At 37.1% G+C, this 25,074-nt stretch overlaps 1 protein-coding gene across 1 annotated transcript; it reads right to left on the bottom strand.

Annotated features, from left to right (window-relative positions):
* Positions 1-13,531: 13,531 nt before the first annotated feature.
* Positions 13,532-18,891, bottom strand: LOC140230165 (neural cell adhesion molecule 2-like). The gene is made up of 5 exons (XM_072310352.1): positions 18,855-18,891; positions 17,698-17,973; positions 15,513-15,782; positions 14,323-14,604; positions 13,532-13,635 (listed from the first exon to the last, which is right to left on the bottom strand). The coding sequence occupies exons 1-5, from the start codon at positions 18,889-18,891 to the stop codon at positions 13,532-13,534; spliced, it is 969 nt and encodes a 322-aa protein (XP_072166453.1).
* Between the last annotated feature and the right edge of the window lie 6,183 nt (positions 18,892-25,074).

Here is a 25,074-nt window from a genome sequence, read left to right on the forward strand (position 1 = left end):
TAAAAGAACTACAATATGCGTTCGTTTATCACCAGAGTATAGTTGGGTTTAGATTTTGTCATTGACAAAAATAGGGTAAACCAGCAATTGTTATCAATTTTGAACCAGTGAGAATGAAAAACGTCGGAATTTCCGATTTTTTGCGGCAATTTTGGCGGTCATCTTCAATATCTCAAAATCCTCAAGGATGCATGAGTTGCATCATCCAGATTCGAATTCAGCACCTTTCACACAGGGTAAAACCATAAATTGCTTTCAATATCTCACCATTTAGAAGGAAATGCATCGGAATTTCTAGTTTTAATTGGCGGCCATTTCGGCGGCCATTTCGGCGGCCATTTCGGCGGCCATTTCGGCGGCCATCTTGAATATCTCCAAACCGTCAAGGATTCAAGAGTTGCATCATCCAGATTCGGATTCAGCACCCTCGAAATATGGTCTTCCAGCTCATTACGTATTCATGTCCGCAAGGTCCATGCATTCGCGTACGATAAATGAGAAGGCTTTTCAGGGTGTTGCGGTCTGACTGTTAAGGCCAATGACATTTAGCCATTCAGCGTAGCGTATTAAAGTGAGAAGCACGCAATTGCTTTAGTGTATGAACATATTTCTGGGTTATTCACTCGGGGCTAAACTGACATGGTTTATGAATATTGAAAAGGTACCGATGGCGAAGTTTCAAGAAATTCCTCCAAACTCAGTATGAATACACGTGAGTAATTTTGCTGCAACTTACTAGGCAGGTGGATTGTACAAATACAACAGGTATGCTAAAATAACCCTCCCGAAATGGCCTTCAGGCTCACAGTTGGCACATCGCGCCGGCAATGTAAAATTGAGTGTTTTCGTAGAGCTGATTGCGTTTGAGTGAGAAATGACACGTAATTTTCAACTCGAAAGGTACCGATGTAAAGTTTTTACAAAACTCTACAAATGAGGTATGTAGAGCAAGCTTGAAATCTAGATTTTCATAAAAACCAGGTGCATTTAACCAAAAAGACATATTCCGGGAGGTATGAGTTCGTAAAGTCGAGAGTCCGTGTAAATGTCCTATACCTGATTGTGCGCTCTGCGCGGTGCATTTAAAAACGCTCGTTTCCTATGAAGGATGTCACCGCACTTTTTGAAATGACCATCCCAATCCAATCGATAAATCGCCCTTGTCACATTATACAAGGAAAGCTTCATTCACAATTCTGTTACTCTCACAGGTGGTCTTAAACACTGTGTGGTGATTAAATATCAAGCGGTGTTCCCTATTGGAATTTTGTGTAAAATACTAGAATAATATGACGCACAGGAAGCTATATAAAGAGTTCAAATCATCATTGCCAATCCTAAGAACGTAAACTACCTAAACCCGTTATTCCCTTTGTTGTTGTTGTAGTTATTGTTTTTGGTTTATAACAAGAATGTTGTGTTTTGTATGAGGCCCCTCGCAGCATAGTTTCAAATTATCCGAAATATCAAGGACAACATCATTATGTGACCGTGCATCATAAAACGAACAAAACGTCGCACACACTGATTTTGTGTGAGGACTGAAAGTAGATGAAATGGGTAAACCGAGCTGATCTTGACTTGTTCATATTTTCTGAAAGAGCAAGTCTTCTTCTACATTATGCTAAAATTTGGGATCATAAAACGGGCAGAAAATTGCGCTTTTTAGCAGTTTTTCTGGAACATTATTTGGCTGAATTATAGTGTGATTAAGTGTGTTTTTAGAGTCTAATTTTCATTTTTTTTAAACTTTGTACACACTCTTCACTTTGAAGTCCTATAACTTTTGAAAAGATGATGCTACTGCTTTGAAAGTTGGCATTATTTAAGGACAGAATGTGTTAATAATGCATGATCAATTTCAGTTTAATCTTATAATCCCTTCATTGTTGTGACACCGGTGGTTTACATCCTGTTTTTTGTCCCATTCATTGCACAGCCAGCACGGCTTGGTAAAGATTAAGCGCTTGAATAGACACTGTACTTCAGAGCCTCTTTTCTCAGCTCACACTTTTTCTGAGTGTGTGCTTTCTTTCCAATATCTATATAGGTTAGTAGTGTCCATTTGATTTGAGTTATACATCATTTTAAAGCTAAAAGTTTGCTCTATCAGAATATGCTCTTAACTAAATGTTCATGTCTAGCGACATTTTGTTTGTTCTGTGGTGCAGAGTCACATAGAGTGTATATTATGTAGCTTAAATGCTCTAACTGAATTCCACAATATTTGCACGGGTAACCCCGGAGCAAGCTCTTTAATATCTTGTATCTTTTTAGATACAGCGTTGGGCTATTCAGGGATATTCTATTCCACACCCTACTCCTATATCTTCACAAACACACGTTCCCTATATAGTAGAGCAGATAAGCCGAAAAATTGTGCAAAATTTGACTAAAGCATGAAACTTTTACCAGTGTTAGTACATGTTATAAGATTCATTTTAAAATCGGGAGGTAAGTCTGAATTGACCTCTAATGACCTACAAAGGTCAATGACCTCAAAATTTGATAAAGATAGATATTTTGCGTCATTTATGAATGTTAAAATGGTAATGATGTACTAAAAACTCATTTTTTTTTTGTTACAGTGGAATTGTCTTCATGTTCCATAGAACCCTGACAGGTTTCTACCTTTCACCTCTGATGACCTCCAGAGGTCAATGACCTCAAAATTTCAGAATATTGATATTTTGTCATTGATTAATGATAAACACGGCAATGATGTACTAAAACCATGTTTTGTTTTGTTTTTTCAGTGGAATTGCCTGAATGTTCCACCGATCCTTGACATGTTTCTACCTTTGACCTCGGATGACCTCCAGAGGTCAATGACCTCAAATTATCAGAATTTTGATATTTGGTGCAATTGGTTGATGATAAACATGATAACGATGTCTTAAAAATTAATTTGTGTTACAACTGAATCGCTTTCCTATTCCTCAGATCAAGGGAAATTATTTACATGTCACTGCCGGTGACCTCCGAGGACTGTGACAGGTCAATGACCTCGAAATATCAGAATATTGATATTTGACGTATATTCAATGGTTAACTGTATACCTGGTGTGCAATCATGCATTTTGCTATTAGCATTTATGCTACAATAGAAGTGTGTTCTCATTCCACAGAACATTGGTCATTATACGCTGTGTATATTCAACTTTGACATCTAAGGACAATGTGAGGTCAGACTTTTAGAATATCAAAATTTGTGTAGGATTACAATTATTGATGTTTGGCTTTATTGGTTTAATCCTAAAAGTTAAATCATTTACAAATCACTCCTTGACGTTATAATCAAAGCATGTATGCATATTCCACAGGGCATTGGTTCATAGTAAAAGGTCTCAGGAATGTGAGCGGTCAATTACTTCAGAAATGAAGCTTACGTGTCTTCAGTGATGGCAGTGACCTCAAATACCGTATGTCAAAAAAAAAAAATACAACGGGACCTTCCGCAATGATATCTTTAAAAATGTCGAATCAATCTAAATACAAATTCAGGGTATGAAACTGTAACCCATTGCCCGCATCTTACAGAAAACCCCATTCGATTTGCTTCAGTGGTCAAAGAGAAATGAGGAATTTTGTAGAGGATGTCAGGAATCTCTTCCCTCTAAGTTCTGTCTATTATATTCACACACAAGATCATCGAAGTGCTAAGCTTGGAAGAATCAAACTCATGACATGCTTTAAAACAATCCACATTTCTCTGTGACCGCTTAACCAAATCAAATGGGGTTTACTGCAAAATAGAGCTAAAATTTTATATTTTAAGACCCTGGAGTAGCATTTAGACAATTTAATCATATTGGGTGTTATCAATGTGAAAATCTGATTGTAATTTCTTTTTGGGACATACTGTATTATATTTATGTTTGGGTTAGTTATGCAGCCTAGCTTGCATGAAATTATGTGTAACATTATCAAATTTGCACTGGACAAAGTTTGTACGCTTAAACATGGAAAGTGGGGAGAGGAGTATCATATTTTGGGTTGATGCTTAATAGTATGTGAACAGGCTAATGGCAAAGTCCCTTGAACTGGATGAAAGGGTGAAAGATGCTAACCAGAAAACAACAGGCCCACCTCATCAGGTGTACGTCACAAGTCAAACAACTCAAGAGTCGTACAGCCCATGAGTTACGCAGCTCACGAGTCATACATCCTGTTACCTAAATACTAGATGAACAAGGTCCATGAGCTCGAAATCAAATATAATAGGCCCACAAGCTGTGCGATCCGCGAGCTCGACACTCGAGGAAAACTTGGCACACGGTACGAGATTAATATATGTATTTCAGATCGAGAGCTTAATCTATTAAGTGTATAGGTCTTGTGGACCCCCCCCCCCCCCCTAGTGTCGGACTCTTATGGGCCTGGTTTGCCTAAACTTAGTGTCAAGCTCATGGGCAATGCTACCTAGTTTCGAGCTCGTGGGCTGTATGGTTCCGATGAATGACTCATGGTCCTGGAGCATACAGTGACGTCATGGACCATCTGGAAAACGACATACTGTGAGGCCTAACAACATGCATTCCACATAAAGTAATCCTGTGTCTTGCTATTGTCATCCAGTTAAAGTGTAGGTCATTAAGTCAGGCAACTTGGGGCATTTTTTTATGACATCTTTAGGTACCTCACTTTCAAATAGGAGTGGAACTACTATTTGCTCTTATTGTCTTCTTTATACTCGATACTCCTTAACAATTGGGCCTGGCCAAGAGTTGTGCCCCCATGCCCAAATATTGCTTGTTTCCAATATGGCCGCCATTCGGTTTGCATCCAGTGTGTGAATCAGGGTAATATGGTAGCGGGTAATATCATCCGTTTAAAACTCTCTGCCAGCAAGTGATGATTCAGTGTAACCTCCTGCTGAAATTGGTCTAGATGTATACCCTCGATCTCTTTCAAGACAGGGCAGCATCTGCGTCTTCAGTGAAGCACGCGATTGAGCTTACATTGCACGGATCGGCACACAGATCTCCACCACACTTAAAATGGACATCCTGAGGTCAGACCAGCGTTCTTCCAGGTGCACAGCCACTGTATGCGATCATCAAAGTCTTCCATTGGCAATATCTAAACAGTTTGGGTGAAGGCAAGCTTGTCTCTATGACGGGTGCATTGCGCATAGAGTACAGGACGCACGAGATGATAAGAAAGCTTCTTTTTGACTCGCGGGATAGGCTACAATCCTTTCTCAATGACAATGACAATGACAATGACAATGACAATGACAATGACAATGAATTTTATTCTTGAACGGCAAAGGTTCTCAGGCAATGGTTCGGAATTATCGGATCGTGCTCAGTCTGCACACAGTGAGCTGAACACCATAATTATTATCAAGTATATGTGTGCAATGATTGTGTGTAATGATGTGGGGAAATGCATGGAGAAATCAAAATACATATGTACATGTTTATGTATTTTACGTGGAATCAGTTCCCGTCTGTTGTCTTCATCAATCTTGCAATGTTGTTGTTTATTATTTTCCCTCTCTACCACGAGTATCCGTGGAACGTGTTTATTATTTCACGTGAAGTTGTTGTAATGTCGGAAAATGCAAGGCTGTAATGCAGGTGGCCTATTGCAGGTAGCCTTCAATTTGTTTTTCACATTATATTGACATGTGTAACAGACTGTAACTCACGAAGATGCCTATTGAAATCTTTTGAAAAACTTCTGCTTGATTTCACACGAGCGGATGATTATCAACTGTCGTTCTGCTACCATCGTGAGTAAAACAAAGTATTGTTTCTCTTCAAAAGATAGCGTGCCAATTAATCTGAATTGAAGAGTTTGTTCGCAAAAACCGATAAGTCCATTTTTGAAGAGTTTGAAGTACGGTCTCTGTCATAAAGTACAAAATAATACCTTTTGAATGATAACTTGGTCACTAGATATTGAGGTATATATTTTGATGTTATGGTCAATAGAAGCAAAATTTTCCTTCTTATTCTCTTTATTTTTCTTGACCTTAAATCGCATATATCTCTATTTGGAAAATATGGACTTATCGGTTTTTGCGAACAAACTCTTCAATTACTGTTGGTGCTCTATATAAGAGATTCCAACCCACCTCCAGCCTAGACATCCGTAGGCGTTGTGGTGTCGAGCGGGATCTGAACATCTCTCATGAAGCGAGACTTTTCTTTTCTTTTCTTTTCTTTTTTTTTCTTCTCTTTTCTTTTCTTTTCTCTTCTTTTCCCCACTAACAATGTGAAACAAAGTATTGTTTGTCTTCAAAAGAGAGCGTGCCAATTAATCTGTACTTAGGTTGGTGCTCTAAACAAGACATTCCAGCCCACCTCCAGCTTATATCCGTAGGCGTTGTGGTGTAGACATGGTAGAGCGAGACTTTTCTTTTCTTTTCTTTTCTTTTCCCCACTAACAACTAAGTTTAGTAGGTAGAAGCATTCGCACATACTGTTTATATTTCCCATCACATGCTTTGATAATCGGAATTTTCACGTACACATTTTCCCTGCAATTTTGCCAAGAACTTTTCAACACAATACATGTTCAAAAGAAAACATTTGGTTCATACATAATTTGATTAAAGGGGCCTACTTGTCACCGTCCACGTACTCGAACAGTTTTCGCTAAAGATACAAGTATGTTTACAAGACTGCAAACAGTAGAATGATTTGCCCCTCAACAAATCAGACTACATCTCTTGAAATGTCTTCAAACGTAAATTGAAGTCATTCCTCTTGAACGATTTCTCTCTTATATATATATATACAAACACACACACACACACACACACACACACACACACATATATATATATATATATATATATATATATATATATATATATATATGAAGACAACGTCGTTATTGTGTAAGTTAACAAAAGCTCCTTACGACTTTCTCCAAGCCGGCGACCATTACTGTACAGATACACAGATATTGGATTTGTCATCACATTTACAACTTGCCACTCTAACTGATTTCTCGGGACCAAGCAAAAATTAAAAATTTGCAAGTGTAAAAAGCCCTTTAGAGGGATAAATTCTGGCAGGAGGGCGACCTTCCAGCTCAGAAGATCATTTATATGTTTGGGGATCAGAGGGTAAAACACGCCATCATGTCATTCCCCGTAATTTGGTGCGGGACTTTGGGGATGGAGAGCCATTGGAACTGACCACTAGCGGGGAAAGTAGCCAATGTCTAACTTATGAATTCCTATGACCATAGACTTTTCTTGGGAGAGGGAGTTTCGACAAAAAAAAAAAAAATAGCTGAAAGGAAGATAAACGATTTCATAAACTCCAAGAAGGGGAAAATGCTGAGCATAATTATTGACGTCACAGGGTGAACAGGAAAACGAATGCAGTGTTCTGTCTTCTTTTACTCTCTATCATATTCTATTCTATTCTATTCTATTCTATTCTATTCTATTCTATTCTTTATTTTATGTGCCAGTAGCCAGCTGGGCTACAATATAAAACAGATATGTTTGTTTTGTACATCCTCTAAAGATCACCAGAGGTCAAAGGTAGTGCCCTGTCTGTGCTCTTTGGAATATGAAGACAATTTCATTGTAAAACAGATTTGCTTGTTTTGTACATCTTAACCATGTTTTTCATTAACTAATGATACCACAGATCAATATTATGATATTCTGAGGTCATAAAAACCTCTAAAGGTCACCAGAGGTCAGAGGTAGAAACCTGTCTTTGCTCTTTGGAATATGAAGACAATTTCATTGTAAAACAGATATGCTTGTTTTGCACATCTTAACCATGTTTATCATTAACTAATAACATCACAGATCAATATCATGGTATTTTGAGGACATTGACCTCTAAAGATCATCAGAGATCAAAGGTAGAAACCTGTCAATGCCCTGTGGAAACGGCAGATTTGTAGCTGTACAAATGCATATTTAGTGCAGCGTAACCACAATCTAGGCCTATCATTCACAAATGCATCCAAACATCAATATTCTGATATTTAAAGTTCATTGACCTCTGGAGGTTATCAGAGGTCAGATCAGACATACCTCCCGATCTTAAGATGAATCTTATGGTATGTACTAACACTAGTGAAAGTTTCATGCTTTAGTCAAATTTTGCACAATTCTCATGATTTTGAGGGCTTAACTGCTCTACTAATAGGGGAATGTGGGGCAGGATGCGCCACATTTCACTAAATGTGCTTTATTTCAAATACTACGTCACAAACTTCCACATGAAACAGGATTTACAAAGATTGTGTAAGGCAACACTATCACACGTAATATCATCTTAATTGCCTACTTTTATTTTACGTAATAGCCATCTCAAAATAGCCAAATCTGTCCCATCCTGCCCCACATACTGGGGCAGGATGGGACAAACAATGAAGACGCACATTTCCGTGTTCCACTTGAAACGGACGCTCTTTCGTTTGTAATTCCGGACCATACTGAAACTGCAAAAAGAATAAAACATATACATTAACCTTATCAAATATGACGGGGCAAGATGGTACACCCGCCCAATCTGCCCCGAGGTGGATGTCCCATCCTGCCCCATGCACACACACACTACACTTCTACGCTCTACACAATACGTGCAATGACTTACAGTCTGCCTACATTTTGTGAAATAAACTTGATGTATATACTATAAAAGCCACACAATATCAACGTTCAACCTTTCTTCATATTATGGATCCAGGGATAATATACATTTCTTAACTGCAGAAATTCTGCCGTCATCGATATCAATTTTTGCGTTTGTCCTCCAAAGCTCAAGAGAATCTCAGCTTCACAGAGCGTAAAGATGGCTTCCTGACAGCGTGCTTTTTATCAGATTATAGTGCCCTCTGGTGCTTACTTTGATAGTTATCGCATTGTCCCTCCTGCCCCGTGTCCCATCTTGCCCCAACTTCCCCTACCATCAATAATAATTCTTATCTTTTTACATAATTCATTTTACCTTATACATGTCAGTATTTCCAGGAACTGACATGTTTTTCTCCCTTTTAGTTATATGTAGTCATATAATCAGATAGATTTACAATGTTAAGAATAATGAAGTTATAATGCTTTGTCGGAATGCATTGTAAATATCTTTAAGTTTAAGTGTTAACTTTATGTACACTAATTGTGCTATGACAATTAATGCTTATTAGTAACTAGCCAAGTATGCGAAAGGCGAGCTACATGTCAACAGGAATGTTTATATATCATAATTATGTAGCAGCATTTATTAAGTATATCATGACGACTGCAGTAATCACGTATATTCTCTTGGCAAGATTGTCAAGACTCGTGAAGAAGGCGGAGGCCGCTACAAATTTTTAGTCGAATAAACTCATTCTTTATATATATGACATATGTGAACAAATATTCGGATACTAATACTACATATATATGAAGAGTTTGTTCGCAAAAACCGATAAGTCCATTTTTGAAGATTTTGAAGTACGGTTTCTGTTATAAAGTACAAAATAATACCTATTAAATGATACATTGGTCACTACATATAAAGGTATGTTTTTGAAGTTATGGTCAAAAGAAGCAAAAATTTTCTTATTATTCTCTTTATTTTTCTTGACCTTTAATCGCAAAAATCTCCATTTGACAATTATGGACTTATCGGTTTCTGCGAACAAACTCTTCATAAAAATAAAGGTATTATGACATTCCATCGGAAAACAATCAAACTCCATTTGTGTTTCTTTGAGACGATCATTTTGATGTCTTGCTAACTCTATCCCAATAATAAAAAAAAAAAAACTCTATCCCAATGATTTGAAATGGTGCTTATCCCCATTTCGAGATTAAACTCTTCATATACACGTACATGTATGTGTGTTCATTTAAATATGATATATGGATATCATAATCTTTATGATATACATGTAATGTACAATACAATATAAAGTTTATGTGTGTGTGCATGTGTGTGTGTGTGTGTGTGTGTGTGTGTGTGTGTGTGTGTGCATACACATGATTATCTATTGTTTGTATGATTTACAATTATAGCTCGTTCATGACAGTTTTGCTCTTTTTGTTATTCGACTTGTTCAGCCCTACCGGTATAAGACAGGTCATATTAAGATTTCAGTGTAATGGCTCCGTTACAAATACCATCAAGAATAGATTGCTACGAACGCCGTACAAACGATTTTAAGACAATTTCGTAAAATTGTCTTAAGAAGGTCGTTTAAAACCAGCATTCGTAGACTGTTAATAGACCGTTCGTAAGTTCGTAGAATGGTCGATGGTCTTGTCTAAGATTTTTTTTTTTTTAAACTTCGTATGAACCTTTGTGACCGTAGCTTAAACACGTATAGCTGTACTTGTATCCTGCCGTTAATCCCTCTTAGCCAGTACATGTTCATGTATAGCGTTCACATCTTGTGGTTTCACAATATTTGTTTAACTCGTAACTCCTACAAATATCCACCGCTCGATGAAGCTAAAACTATTCTTCATTTACTTTGCATCGACATGTACACGAACTGTAAAGAACGCTCTTATTCTTCTTTCCTAACATCCCGTTTTTCGTTACCGTCTTTTGTATCCACAAGCAACTCAAAACAAAGGGGTCGTTAAAGGGGGGTCCCTATAAGGACGAATTCGTTGTTTGGAAGCTCGGGCATTTCAAAAGCTCTTTTTTATTGAAATACTTTTAATTTCTCTCAGAATTTTATGTTCTTTGATATGTCATATAAATGGTTGCTGATTATTCTAAATTCCAATCTCAACAAAAATATGCCATCCCCTTGATAGAAAAAAAAAAGATGAGACTTTAAAACAAATAGAAACAAAAGCAAGACATAACATTTTGAATTTAGTTTTTGATAATGAAATGGTATAGCTCACATTGACACACCTCTATTTGAATTATTACAAGATACAAATACATAGAAAGGGAACTAACAAGTGATCTCAATCATAGAGTGCATTACATTGATACTGCACTTGTGTCTTATTTAACTCGTTATTTTTAAGTAGAAACACCTTTACCATTCAACTTTACCATTCAAGAGAGCGCTTCAGTATTGTATCTTGCAGGACAAATAATAATTTGCAACAAGCTAGAAGCACACATGTAAAAATCATGTACATCTGGGCAATCATCTACGACGTATAAAATACATTGTCCTGTTCATCAAGGGGCGTGCTACTAGAGTGATTGCAACTCCATTAGAGAAAAAACTAATGTATGCTGAGTAACAAAATAAAATAATGTGTTTTTAATAGTCCGACAACAATATTATCCTTGAACAAAAGTTGTCCCATATGTCAGGCTCCACACTAACTTTTTTGTTTGATGGCCCGATGGGGCCACCAAAATCGTCAATTTCACATTTTTGGTGGCCCGAGAGAAAAATTTGGTGGCCCGAAAAAAAAAAACCAATAAAACACACTAAAAGTCCTGTTTTCTAATGAGTCAAATATTTAAGTTTTATCGTAGTAAGAATTGGAAGTTGGACATATCTTCTCATAGATAAACCTCAACAAACTCGCAACACTCACTCTCGGGCACTCATTCAGTCCTTTCCATCCATCCTTTAAAGAAATTTAACTGCTAATTTCCGGCGCAAAAAGTAACGAATTTATTGACATACTTTTCAAAAAATTTTAGTGGCCCGACTTTCATTTTTGGTGGCCCCGGGCCACCGGGCCTCCGTTAGTGTCGTGCCCATATGATATGATATCAAAATAAATGATTTATGTTTAAAACCGGTTAATAACAGAAAGTTTTTAGGGCTTTGTATTGACCGAGAATTATCCTGGAAAACTCACATTAATTTTGTAAGTAAAATTTTGTCCAGAAATAACGGAATTTTGAATAAGCTTAAACATTTCTTTCCTGTTTATATTTTGCAGAGTATATATTCTTCTTTGATATCTCCACACTTTAATCATGGAATTTTGGCGTGGGGAAATGCAATTCACTCATTATTGGATTCCCTTCTCCGTATTCAAAAGCGTGCAATTAAGAATCATAAACCACGTCAGATATTTTGCTCATACCAACTGTTTTTTCTTTTGTTTTTTTTTTTTCATCAAAATAGAATTCTAAAAATTCCAAAATTCCAGACCTATTTTATTATAATCTTGGAATTGTCATTTATAAACTAACAACTAATGACTTACCATCTGTCTTATACACATGTTCAAAAGGAATCGCTCTATCCACTCTTATCCTACTCGCCAGAGTGACGCCTATCAACTTCCCCGTACTCGCACTATTTGTGCAAAGATAACAATAGTTACTGGTCCCAGATATTGGAATGACCTCCCTCAAGATATTACCTCTTCCTTATCTTTATTCACCTTTAAACGCAAATCAAAACAGTTATTACTTAGTGGATACACACTACAATGACTACCAAGTTTTTGACAACTTTTTTTATCCTCCCAATCTTTTGTCCTTGTCCGCAGCACCAAATTATTTAATGGTACCGATACATCAAAATATAGCATTCTTTTTCAAACACCGCAAGATCCGTATACAGTCTGGTTTGTGCGATATCTATCAATGTGGTTCATTAGTCTATTCTTTATCGATTTTTGTACTGGTACAGTATAATTCTAAGTTGGTCAAGACAAACATATCCGTTCTCCGTATAATTATATGCCTATGAATTTTGGAACCTACAGTTTTACAAGCGTTATAGCTTTTATATAGGCCCCATCATATTTCTGATACTTGTGACATCTTCATAGATATGATATGACCATAATATACATCTGTGTGTCAAGTATGTTTTTTTTTTCTTCTTCTTCTTCAATCAAAAGACATGATTCCATATATTTTGTATTCTAGAATTGTTTTATTGTCAATAATTTTGTAATCTCATCCTTGACAAAGTGGAAATATGAAATAAATTTGAATTGAACTGAACTGAATAAGATTCTACAGCGTGCATGGAAACGTCTCTACACCTGTATGTACACCTGCTTATAATATGTCTTATTCTGAGTGTGTAGACCAGTCATAAGTTACAAGATGATAACCCAATAGGAGGTAGGGACTTATCACTATTTTCTTTAATTTTAATTTGTTCTCGAGGGCATGTTATACATGTAATACCAGATGTTATACTGCAGTAAAACGCCATTATAACGAGTTTCGTTATAACCGGTTCCTCGCTATAACCGTACGCACTAACACAAAGAAAAACATAAGAACGGAGTCATACTCGGCTTTGGAGTTGCATGGTTACGAAAGAAATCAGTTACACGTTGTAATAATTATGTGAGATCACTCTATAATGGAATGGTGTTCTACGTTGTAGAATATCATGCTGATATAACATTCATGGAGAGTACCTTTTAAAGGGGATGGCTAGTACATTACTGATCACTGGGAATGCTGGGGGATGGATGTTCCTATCCTTGTGGGATTCATTTAAGAGTACATTATATATCTATTGCTGTGTGAAAAAATATTTGCTTCAGTAACTGTTAGTCTATGAATCCTAGCAAGACATATTTTCATGAAATTTCCATGTCTCCAAGAAGCTTGAACTCTTTCCATCTTCCCTCTTGTCGCTGAAGCGAGGCAAACGTTTATCCGGGCAGGCTGAAAGTCGGTTGGTTCGTGTACAACGACAGCGCGATGACAACGGACCAAAATAGAAGCAGAGTGTTCACACTTGCCCCTGGTATTCCACCTGTTTTATAGCAGAGGAGGAAAAACAAATCAGTATTGTCGATACAACCTGCAGTATATACGTGATAATACGTATCCAGCGAACCCGTACTCTTTTTGTTTGTTTGTTTTTACTTCAGACAAGATAGATTACACATAAACACATGTTGGCATCTAATCGGGGGATGGCGTTTCAATAATACAACTTAGCCAATTGCTTTGACTTAGCTGAAATTGATTATGATAGTACTGTAAGGTTTTAATGTATGCATATGCAACAATAGATGGTATTTATGACAACCGGTACTTCGGAGGCTTATGATATAATCTTAGTTTTTTTATATATTTTATATGATAGCCACGGCTGTTCAAGCATTCGTCCAAAAATAATAAAAAAAAAGAAATCGTACGGCTCTATAAAATTATTTCCTTGAAAAATTGAGGAAATTTGAAATGCGTTGCGCATGCAGAACGTACGTTTTGTTTATGGTTTAGAAAATACTTAATGCTTATTGCATGAGAACTTCGTTATAACGGGGACTTAAAAACATAACAACTACCTTATAACCTCGTAAAAAAAAAAAAAAAGAGCAACGAAATGTAGGAGTTTGGACCCACTGAATCACCTTTTCAAGAGAGTTTGTTGTAATGGAATACATGTCTATGACGAGATGGGTTTTCTCCTTTTCAAATAAATATTTTTTATTACCTCCGACAACGGCATGTGCCAGCTTCCACCGCCCACCAGACAGCGAGGCATTGCAGGTGTACGTGCCTTTGTCTTCAACTTGAATGTCCCTGATGAGCAGTGTGCTGTTGTGCAAGACTTGCACGTGAGTTGTGTCATTGCCCGTGGGAAGGGACTGTGACGACCCGGAAGTACTTGGTCTGTATGACCACGAGATGTCATCGCCGGGGGCGTCTTCCACGAGACAGGTGAGGAAAAAGTCGCGATTCTCGGCTTGGTATGTAATAATGCGAACGGAAGGAACTGCTGGAGAAATCGTTAAATAAAACGAATAAAAAACAGAATAGCCGTTATTTATTTTCATATTTCAGTTTTGAAGCTTCTACTATAAGTGGACTCCCGTTACAACGAAGTCCTCTGGATCAGCAGTTTTCTTTCGTTATATCGAATTTACGTTACACCCAATAAATAATCAATTATAGATATCAAAATTAATTAAAAGTATTAAATACTAAATATAAATACTAAAATTAATTACATTTTTGTGAGTTTGTGTATTTTTTTTCTAATGTTGTTTATGTAGGTAGTATGTTTTTCTTCCATTTTTTTTTTTCCTAATGTTGCGGCCTGAATTTTTACTTCGTTGTAACCGGTATTATTACCGTGTTCGTTGTAACAGGATTGCACTGGGTAGAAACTCGTGTGTTGCATTAGTGAAGGACTGCAAAAATATATGCTTCAAACATACTGCCAACTAACTAATGTCCTGATTCCTTAGAATTGAAAACACCCGAAATTCATCTAAACTGGCCTAGCACCACAAAAAGAAAAAAAAAATACTCACGCGAAAATATTTGCCTTTTTAGAAGGGATCATTATCTCAGTCAGTCACATTTCTATTTCAATTATCTTGTAACTGTGGTTGTCGCGATAAGAATCTGGCACAGTAATGGATTCCTCAAAATGTATGCAGCTGATTTGGAGGCCTACATTGAAGGAGGTATACAGTATAAATTACGATATATTAATATAAAGTATTTAATGTCAACCTTATCGTCAAAATAAGCAGGCAATTGTTTTTTTCACTTTGTTTTGCATTGTTTTGAATTTGTTGTTCTTTCTTTTCTTTATTTCCCCTTGATAGATTGTAAGATACCCATAATCCACATTCAACAAGAAAAACAGCTCTGGAATGTAAATTTTCGCCATACCTAATCTGACAATAGCGCGAGCCTGCGCCTCCCGGCCATCCTTCCCGGCGAAACAGGTGTATATTCCTTCGTCCTCCTCCCGGAAGTCGGGTATGATGAGAGTATTATTCGACAATACTTGAACTCGCTCGTCGCCACTCTCCAGAGCAGTGGTCGTGCCGTCCTGCAGAAACTCCCAGCTGACTGGCGTGGAGGTCGAGCCATCGACAAGGCAAAAAAGCTGCAAGTGTCCCTCACCCAGTGGGACTCGCGTGATGGTCACTTGTGGGGCTTAAGGTGCGTTCATAATATACATTATACAGACATCGATTATGCATGCATTTGTTCAACCTGACTATGAAAATGGCAAAATCATTACACTTGAACAAGCCGATTATACAGGTGTATATCCCTATTACAGAAGTGCTCATGAAATTACAGCTCAGACAAAAGACGTTCTCAAGCTAGTATACCCTGGCGTTATGGGATTTAACGGAAGCATAAACAAAACAAAATATAAAATTCAAAGCGAAGAACGAAAATGCTTATTTACAAAGATCAATTAATTATTCACAGATCTATACATCCATTCACGCTTTCTCTTTCTCTCTCTCTCTCTCTCTCCCTCTCTCTTACTCTCTTTCTCTCTCTCTCTCTCTCTCTCTCACTCATTATTTAGTACTGATAATTGTAATTGGTTGAATTCTTGTGCATCCGTTTAACATCACATTCTGAGTCATGTTGTTCCCTCCAAAATGTAAAGACATATGGCACGAGTCTCTTTCAGTTTTACGACTTAAAGTCCTCTATTTCTTGTAGCATGAAAGAAGACTACTTGGTGCATTTGTATAACCTTGGTTTTCCATATAGCAGAATATTGCTCTCTCTCTCATCACAACAAACATGCGGCGACTGTGTTCCAAATCTTGAAACGGCATGATGTTTTTGTTTGCGACGCTTGACCGATTTAGAATTGTGGCCTACTATAAATGCTATCAAGTTGGGAGTTTCACCGTGTCAAACATCACTGACATGGTGAGTAATTTGTTAATATTGCTGTATTTTCTGTAAAAAAAAAATGTATATATATATATATATATATATATATATATATATATATTTCTCTCTTATTATCTCTGTCTGCCTTTCCCACGCACACGAACACACACACACACACACACACACACACACACTAACAGACACACACACATTGAATCTCCCATTTAAGCTCGGATTTTCACATTTTTATTCCCCACCTTCTATTACCAGGGAGCTTTAGATTTGCTATGCATTCGTTTAAGACGACTATTGCGTTGACAGATCTCCTCGATCTCTCCCTGCGTCATGTTGCAAAGTAGCTTTAGATACACGGGGAGGCAAGATTGCCTTGTAAACTTGCGCCCCATGTGTTTTCATTGCATCAAGTAGTTCTCTGCGGTGTGAATTTGAGCGGACGCAAAATGTCCAAGTACCAAACGTGGAAAATCAGACGAAGTCGGTTTTGATAAGCAAAATTTAAGCATGCGCAACATTTTTTTTTTTTTCTCTGAACGTCCGGGTCGCGAAAATCTGAAGCACCCAAGTATGCTTGCATGTCTCACTTTCTCCGTATTTCCTCTCTCCCTATATAGTCTCTCCCTCTCTCCCTCTCCTTCCTCCCTCTCTCTCTCTCTCTCTCCCTCTCTCTCTCTCTCTTTCTATCTATCTATCTCGCTCTCAAGCACGACACTTCTTCTACCCTTCCTCTACATCTTTCCTAGCCTTCACTTAACCCTTATTCTAAAGTTGAACACACAATGAACTCCCCTTGTAACGAACGCGGTTATAACGAAATTCCGCTTACAACGAAGTAAAAATTGAGGCAGCAACATTATCCGCTGTTCTTTTCTTATTGGTCATCAATTTTCGGTTAGAACGAAATTTCTATATTACGAATGAAAGCTGCCAGTCCCGAGGACTTCGGAATCCACTTTATCAAGTTTCGGCAGGTAGTACATCTATATCTACCCTCATTGTATCGAAGTCCTCGGGAATGGCAGTTTTCTTTTGTTGTATCATAAAATGTCGTTATAGCCATACGAAGAAGTTGATAAGCTGGTACATATATGACAATTTGGGGACACGGGTTCTTACTTTGTTGTAACGAGATTTTCGATATGACCGTCTTCAGAACTAGTATAACGGGAGAGCACTGCACAAGGTTTACCTCTAGAAATTGTTACCACAGCGACTTGGGTCATGTCATCTTGTGTGACACTACAGCTGTAATTCCCTTCACGGGACTCGCCGAAATCACGGATGACGAGAGTGTTGTTGGAGAGGACTTGGACGTCAGAGTCGTCGTCGCCACCGGTGAGACTGGTGATGACGGCAACGTCGGCGCTGAAGGTCCACTGAACAGATTGGACAACGCGAGCATCGTCGTAGCATTTCAGAAGCAGGGCCCCGTCCGGTAGTTTAACAGTGTCAATCCGCAAAGCGCCTATAGTCAATGTAATAAAGCAATAATATCGAGCTAAGCATACAACCACCTCGCATTCGTGACCCTCGTATTACTACTGACGTTGCTGTTTTGTCGATACGATTGCACCATTTCAGCCAATGATACTGTGCTGGAAAGAACAAAGTGTCCCACAGTCACTGACAGTGTGAACTCAATGTGAACCACAGTGTGAATACATTATAAACACATTGTGAAATCTCTTCACACTGTTAAATTCGAGTGTTTTTACATAACCGACTATTGGTGGTGTAATTCGTATGTTTAAGATAGGGCCTCATCCAATTCAAGCTCTGCTTATAATAACGGTCCTCTGTATTGATTTTTCCCCTTCATTTGTTCATAAATAGATACAGTATGCCTTAACATGTTGCTTTGATTCGTTGTTATGACAGACTGATATTGTTATGAAATTGGCATTTCTTATATTGATTTGTATGTTAGACTCTCTTTTCGCATAATCTGTATCACTTTGTTTTCATTTGTTATTGTATTTGGTGAAAAAAATGCAGAAATAAACCAAAACAACCGAGAATGTGAACATAATGTGAACACACTGTGAAATAATGCAGGGACATACAAACAAATATTAAAACAAAAAAATCAATGGATAAATGATGGAAAAACATAATTCCATCAGTTAAAAGCACATCGTTGCAATAATTTGATTTTCCTCTTGGGTGACAGGGTAGCCTCTACAGAAACTCGGGTATAAAAGAAATAAATAAAATTTAATAGGGCTGAGTTTTAAAGTTTGGAATGTACCAGTGTCTGGGTATGTGTAAAGTGGTTTGTATAGGTGGATTTCGTGTACCTGTTTTCACTGAAATGGGAAATGTGAGATATAAATGTATATGTCATACGGTGAATAATGGCTTGGAGAAGTGTGGGTGCATTCATCGACAAAGAAAACATTATCTCATTGTCAGAAAAAAAAAAGACGCAGGAAAAATACACACACACCATCCCTTCTCGTGAAAAGCTCGTGAGAAACTGTTCTCTACAAAGAAGGTTTGTTCCACTCTGCTTTGCTTTGATTTGGCGTGTCGAGAACCCTCTGTGATAGGTTGAATAGATTCGTGTGGGCTGCTTCTACAAACTTAATGGAGTCTTTTTTCAGTGTGAAATTGCTGCAAAGAGCAATGATATGTTTGCATCTGTTTGCATTGAATATTAGTGCGACATCACCTGCTATCTGTCAGTCTGTAAAGAAAGAGACATTTGTTGTTGTTGCTGTGTGTGTATCGCTTTCTTTCTTTCTTGTACTACATGTAGGTGTTTTAAAGAAACATTTCCCAATTTTGATCATTACTAGTTCAAAAATTATTTATCCGATAAAACTAACATTGATATGAGTAATAGCTGAATAGTGTATAATTTTGTTGAAGGTGATTTTGATGTGAAAGCATAAAACAGTTTCATTGAATTCAAGATTGATTTTGAAATAAGGTTTCAGATTTTGGTTAAATTTTAACCCTCTGTACAAAAATTGAACTTTGCACAGGAACCAACGATGAGTATGTGAGTGTGTGCTGACAATGGCCCTGACCAATGGACATGCCTGAACCACCTGTTGACAAGGTGTCAGTCTCGCGCTCCCAGGCACGTGGATGCTTTATCTAATATCAATAATTCATGTGGATTACCCTGGGCACTGCTAGTCTGAATTCATGCACGGTAAAGGGTAAAATGCATGCACATGGAAAATGTAAGCACATGTTTCCATGTGCTTGCAAACACCTCATTAATTTTTCATTCCAGCTGGCAGTCATTTTCAAATTTTGCATCCATGTCACTGTCATGATTATCATGATCATTAGCAGCAGCAGCATTATCATCACCGTCATTTTTTCTCATCACCAACATAATTTGTATGATTATCATTATTGTCGTTATCATCATAATCATCACTATCATTTACATCATCATTATCATCATCAAGGACAGCATCAATATTCCTATCCCTTGAATGACTTAAAGGTTTGGTCAAAAATGCCTTTACGAGCTGCTATGAACGCCGTACGAACGATTTTTAGACAATTTCGCAAGATCTTCATAAGAAGGCCGTACGAAACCAGCGTTCGTAGACCGTTTGTCAGTTCGTAGCCTGGTCGATGATCTGGTCCAAGATTTTTTTTAAAACTTCGTACGAAACCCTCTCTTCGTGAGGCGGCCGTATGAACGCCGTACAAACATCGTAATAACTACGCAAGATTTGTTTTAGGGTCGAGAGACAATTCTAGAAGCCTTTAATTCTTACGATGATTGTAAGAACGCCTTAAGTCGTCCATAGAGGGCTCTTACGTCTTTCGTTTCGTAAGAGGGCCTCACGAACGGAGATTCGCACGGCGTTCTTACGAACAACTCTTCGAGTTTGTAAGTTGGTCGTGAGGGACTCGTAAGGCGTAGGTACACAATTTGTACAGCTGTTGAGTTTTAGAGGGTATAAAGCCAAACATGCGAAGTTCAAATCCTCACTCTGTTCTAGGTATTCGACCAGAAAGCATCTCTGTTAAATATGGGACCAAAAGGAAAGGCAATCAAAGGGAAAAGGGAGAAGTGGAAGAAAAGAAAGGAGGGAGATGAGGAGGAAGGAGCGAGGGGGGGGGGAGAGTTGGAGCAACAACCTCCTCCTCCATGTCATCCTCTACTTGCAGATGCAGCTGCAGTTGTAGTCTCGTAGGCACTACTGCCATCTTGAAGATTTCAACTTTCTTACGAATGATTTGAGAGTGCCAGCCATGTGTTGCACGTACGACCATCTTACGACAAAAAGAAATCGTAAGACGGCCGTAAGTCTGACGAAAGAATAACTCAAGACATTCTCACGAAAAACGTACGAATTCTAGGGCCATTAGTATAACTGAAAATAATTTCGTTTCTCTAACAGGTCTTAAGTTGTTCTTGCGAATTTAACAGCTTTCGTACAAAATTCGTATAAAGAAGGCCATAAGAATCTGTGCCCCATTTGCGAATCTCCAGAATTCATACGAACAGTGACATTCGTACGAACCTTTGTGACCGTAGCTTAAATCACTTCGCGATACTTTGAGTGCTTCAAAATCTATTAGAATGACATCTCAGTGAAGTGACTTTACACAGATACTGCCAGAGGCTGAATAAAGAATAGTTGTGATAGTGGAATTTCTCATGAATAAATAATGAAGCATTCAAACCCTGGCCATTGTTCAGGACCATATATTGTCAGGGTGTTAACCACACACTCCCATATACACACCATTGACCCCTGTGCAAAGTGAAAGTTTTGTACAGACGGTTGGAAATAGAACAAAATCTGGAACCTTAACGTGAAATTAATCATGGATTTTATGAAAGTGATTTGTGCTTTCATATTTAAACCACCTCCAACAAAATTGTACACTATTCAGCTATCACTCATGTCAATGACAGTGTTATCTGATATGCAGTTTTTAAATATTGCTAAGAATCAAAACTGGGAAATGTTTTTCGAAACACCTAGTATATTGCAGTGTATTTGTCATGAGCCTTGGTAACCTGACATTGCCATTATTTTTGTCGCTGCTCTTATTTCCCTTCTTTATTGTCTTGCTTGTTTGTCCTTTTTTTCCCTGTCAGTTTCCATGACTTTCTGAACTTCAAAAATAATCACGATAAAGAACTTAGACTATTGATGGCATCATCTACATCATCAGGATCATAGTTACATAAAGAGTATCATTAGCGATTTCTTCTTTACAATCATTACCATAACTTTTGCATAAAGTCATGCTACACTAAAATTACAGTATACTATCTCACGATTGTGCCTGATTTGAACCGAGTTCTAAAACAATACAATCTCACTACTTTTTCAGTAGAACCATAGACAGTTACTCTTATGGAAATAATATTGTTTCATGCATACTAGACATAATTTGGCTGGATAAAAGAACATTCATACTTATCTATACACAAAGAGTTAGCCTTGTGAAAATAACAAAAAAAATGACAACATTACGGGCAACAGTCTATTAAGGAAATCATGCGAACATTAAAACGCGTGTATTTTGGGCATTGATTGAAACGATTATATTTTACATTGAAGCAATTCCTTGTTAGTTGTATGGCTACATTTCGTTGTTGTTTGTTTTATCACGAAAAGGATGTTAAGGATAGATACGCATTCACGTTATGCCTTCTAACGTGACACGATTATATTTTATCCGTATAAAGTTGGTCTGTACTTCCAACAAACTAACAAAGGTAAATAGTGGAAAGTTGCCCATTCTCATGTATAAGTTTCAAACAATACTTTGTATGTGTCAGTGTACATGATAATAATGATGATGTTAATAATCATAACGATGACGATGCTGACAATGACAACTCAAGACCTTGCTTTCGAAAAGCGCTGCATTGTCTATTTTTGTTTTATTTTTCATAAAAAACAAAGGAATATACTACTATATCCGTCAATCAAATCAGCCACGTAAGCCAGTTCACAACCTCTATAGCATGAGCAGGTGTAATATTGTCATTGCAGTCAGTTTCTTGAATTTTACTTGTTAGTTGTACTGAGAAATTTGAATAACTGGATAGATCTTCATGAAGACCATGTTATAAATTATTTGAAAATTTCAGTATAGACCACCTGTATAAGAATGTACAGGCTGATGAATATTCTTTCAACCAATTAATAAAACCTTTTCATACAACACTTTAAACACATACATTATGGCACAATTTACTTGTCTGTCTTCAAATGCTCTTATAATTAAAAGAGTGATCTACGTTTTAAAACGTCTGTGGTTCATACGGATGATTAAGATAACAAATCGCACAGCTTATCGGCAGGCATGCTTACCATGGACAGCTACAGCAGTAAAAAGGAATGTGATAAGCCTTGTAATCATGATGAAAATCATCAGTGTCGCTACCCATAAAAGAAGTCAGCGTTGAGAAGGGAACACTTCTAACACCAAGGGCCGCAGAAACGCATTCAATGCAATGCCTCTTAGAAACTTTAGTTACATGTTTTCATATATCAGGGGCTCCTTTTTTTTTGGCAGAGTTTTCAATGGTTTAAGGAAAAACACCTTATTACAATAGTATGACGTCAGAACTTATCACAACACTCTTACCGCGTCTCACACCATTCCTTCCTGAGGAACGGTTGCAGTTTGCAGAATACCGATTCTTTGCCCATACTCTCTCTCTCTCTCTCTTTCTCTATTTCTTTCTCTCTTTCTCTATTTCTGTACCTATTTTTCTACCTCTCTACGTATCTATTTATCTATCACTTAATATCTTCATCTATCTATCTATCTCTGTCTATCGGAATATAAAATCAGAATCAAATCAGAATTCTAAATAAATATATAATCACAACTTTCATGTCTACAACCTTTTCTTTAACGAAATTCCATAAAGATAAATTTCTGCACAATTTCATAGGTTGGAACAACTACCATTTATTATTACACGAGAACAATTGACGACACAAAGATTTATGCATAATTTGTTGTTGTTGTTTTTTTTTATCTGGGAGAAAGATGAAAACATACAACTTGTTTCGGTTATATTCTATACCTGTATCATCTTCTGGTGACAAATTTCAACTAAATATCACGTTCCTGGTGCAATATTTTAAGATATGGCTATATAAAATCAATAGCACTACACATGATAACATGTGGTTATACGCTCACACACATAAATATATTAAAATATGTTACATTAAACATAAGATTGATGATGTAATGCCCAAATGAATCAAATACAGACATTATAAAAGACATCAAATCACATCGCTAAGGTCATGTATGTACATTGACGTTAAGTCATGTAAGTATACTACGATTATTATTATTATAAGGCTACGATTATTCTTTGGACTAGACATTGCCTCGGCTTTTAATAAGGCATGAAGCAACAACAATAATTTCGAACCACATCGAAGCAATGATAAATCATGAAGTCAAGATTAATTTGGTTTCTTTTAGTGTAAATAAGGTCGCTAAACGTAATTATGGTTTGTATGTTATTGACAAAATTTCGCCACTGAGCAAACGTAATTTTACCTTTAAAAATATTATTAAGTCAACACATCATTAGTCATAATAAAACTGAGAAGAAAAGACATAACTATCATAAAATATCAATGGGAAAAACTGTACATTCTTACATCATAGACCGCTGATAACGTAACGCAATAGATTGAATGGCTTTTTTCTATTTGTTCAACCACGTAAATTATCTTGGGCAAGATACAATATTATTTCCTGTTGGAAGGAATACGCAATGACGACCGTGACGAAAAAAAGAATGGTTACAACCGCTGCTGCTGCCAGTCAAGAGTATAGCCTATGATAATCCACATTGTCTTATGATATCATTATGAAGAGTTTGTTCGCAAAAACCGATAAATCCATTTTTGGAGAATTTGAAATACGGTCTCTGTCATATAGTACAAACTAATAACTTTGAAATGATATATTGGTCACTTTTCATAAAGGTACATTTTTCAAGTTATGGTCAAAAGAAGCAAACGTTTTCTTATTATTGTCTTTATTTTTCTTGACCTTTAATCGCAAATATCTCCATTTGGCAAATATGGACTTATCGGTTTTTGCGAACAAACTCTTCATATAGAACCACAATGGCTTCCCAAATAGAACAGAGGGGGAAAGGGAGAGACGTAAGTGAAATTGACGACCATTGAATAAGAAAGCGGACAAAGGAGGCTAATGTGGAGGGCTCCCATTAAGTGATCAGCATTTCAGTAACGAAATACACTGTATTCTTGTTAAACATCATCACCACAGGTATTTCATAACGTTTCTTTATTCATTTTAAAGTGAATACCCTATCATAATGTAGGCCTATGATGCTCTTCTAAAATAAATATGCATAGCATTACAGATGTGTAACATCCTTATCATATAACTGTATTATAATGCCCTTCTAAAACGAAATATGCATAGCATTAAAGATGCTTAACATAACAATTGTACATTATGTAATATGTATGCACAAAATGTAATGATGACATTATCATATGGAGTGTTATTATGAGGATAACAATGGTGTCTACAGAGATGCACTTGCACTCAAAATCCTTCA

The sequence above is a fragment of the Diadema setosum genome, chromosome 6 (assembly GCF_964275005.1).
Source record: "Diadema setosum chromosome 6, eeDiaSeto1, whole genome shotgun sequence".
Taxonomy (NCBI): domain Eukaryota; kingdom Metazoa; phylum Echinodermata; class Echinoidea; order Diadematoida; family Diadematidae; genus Diadema; species Diadema setosum.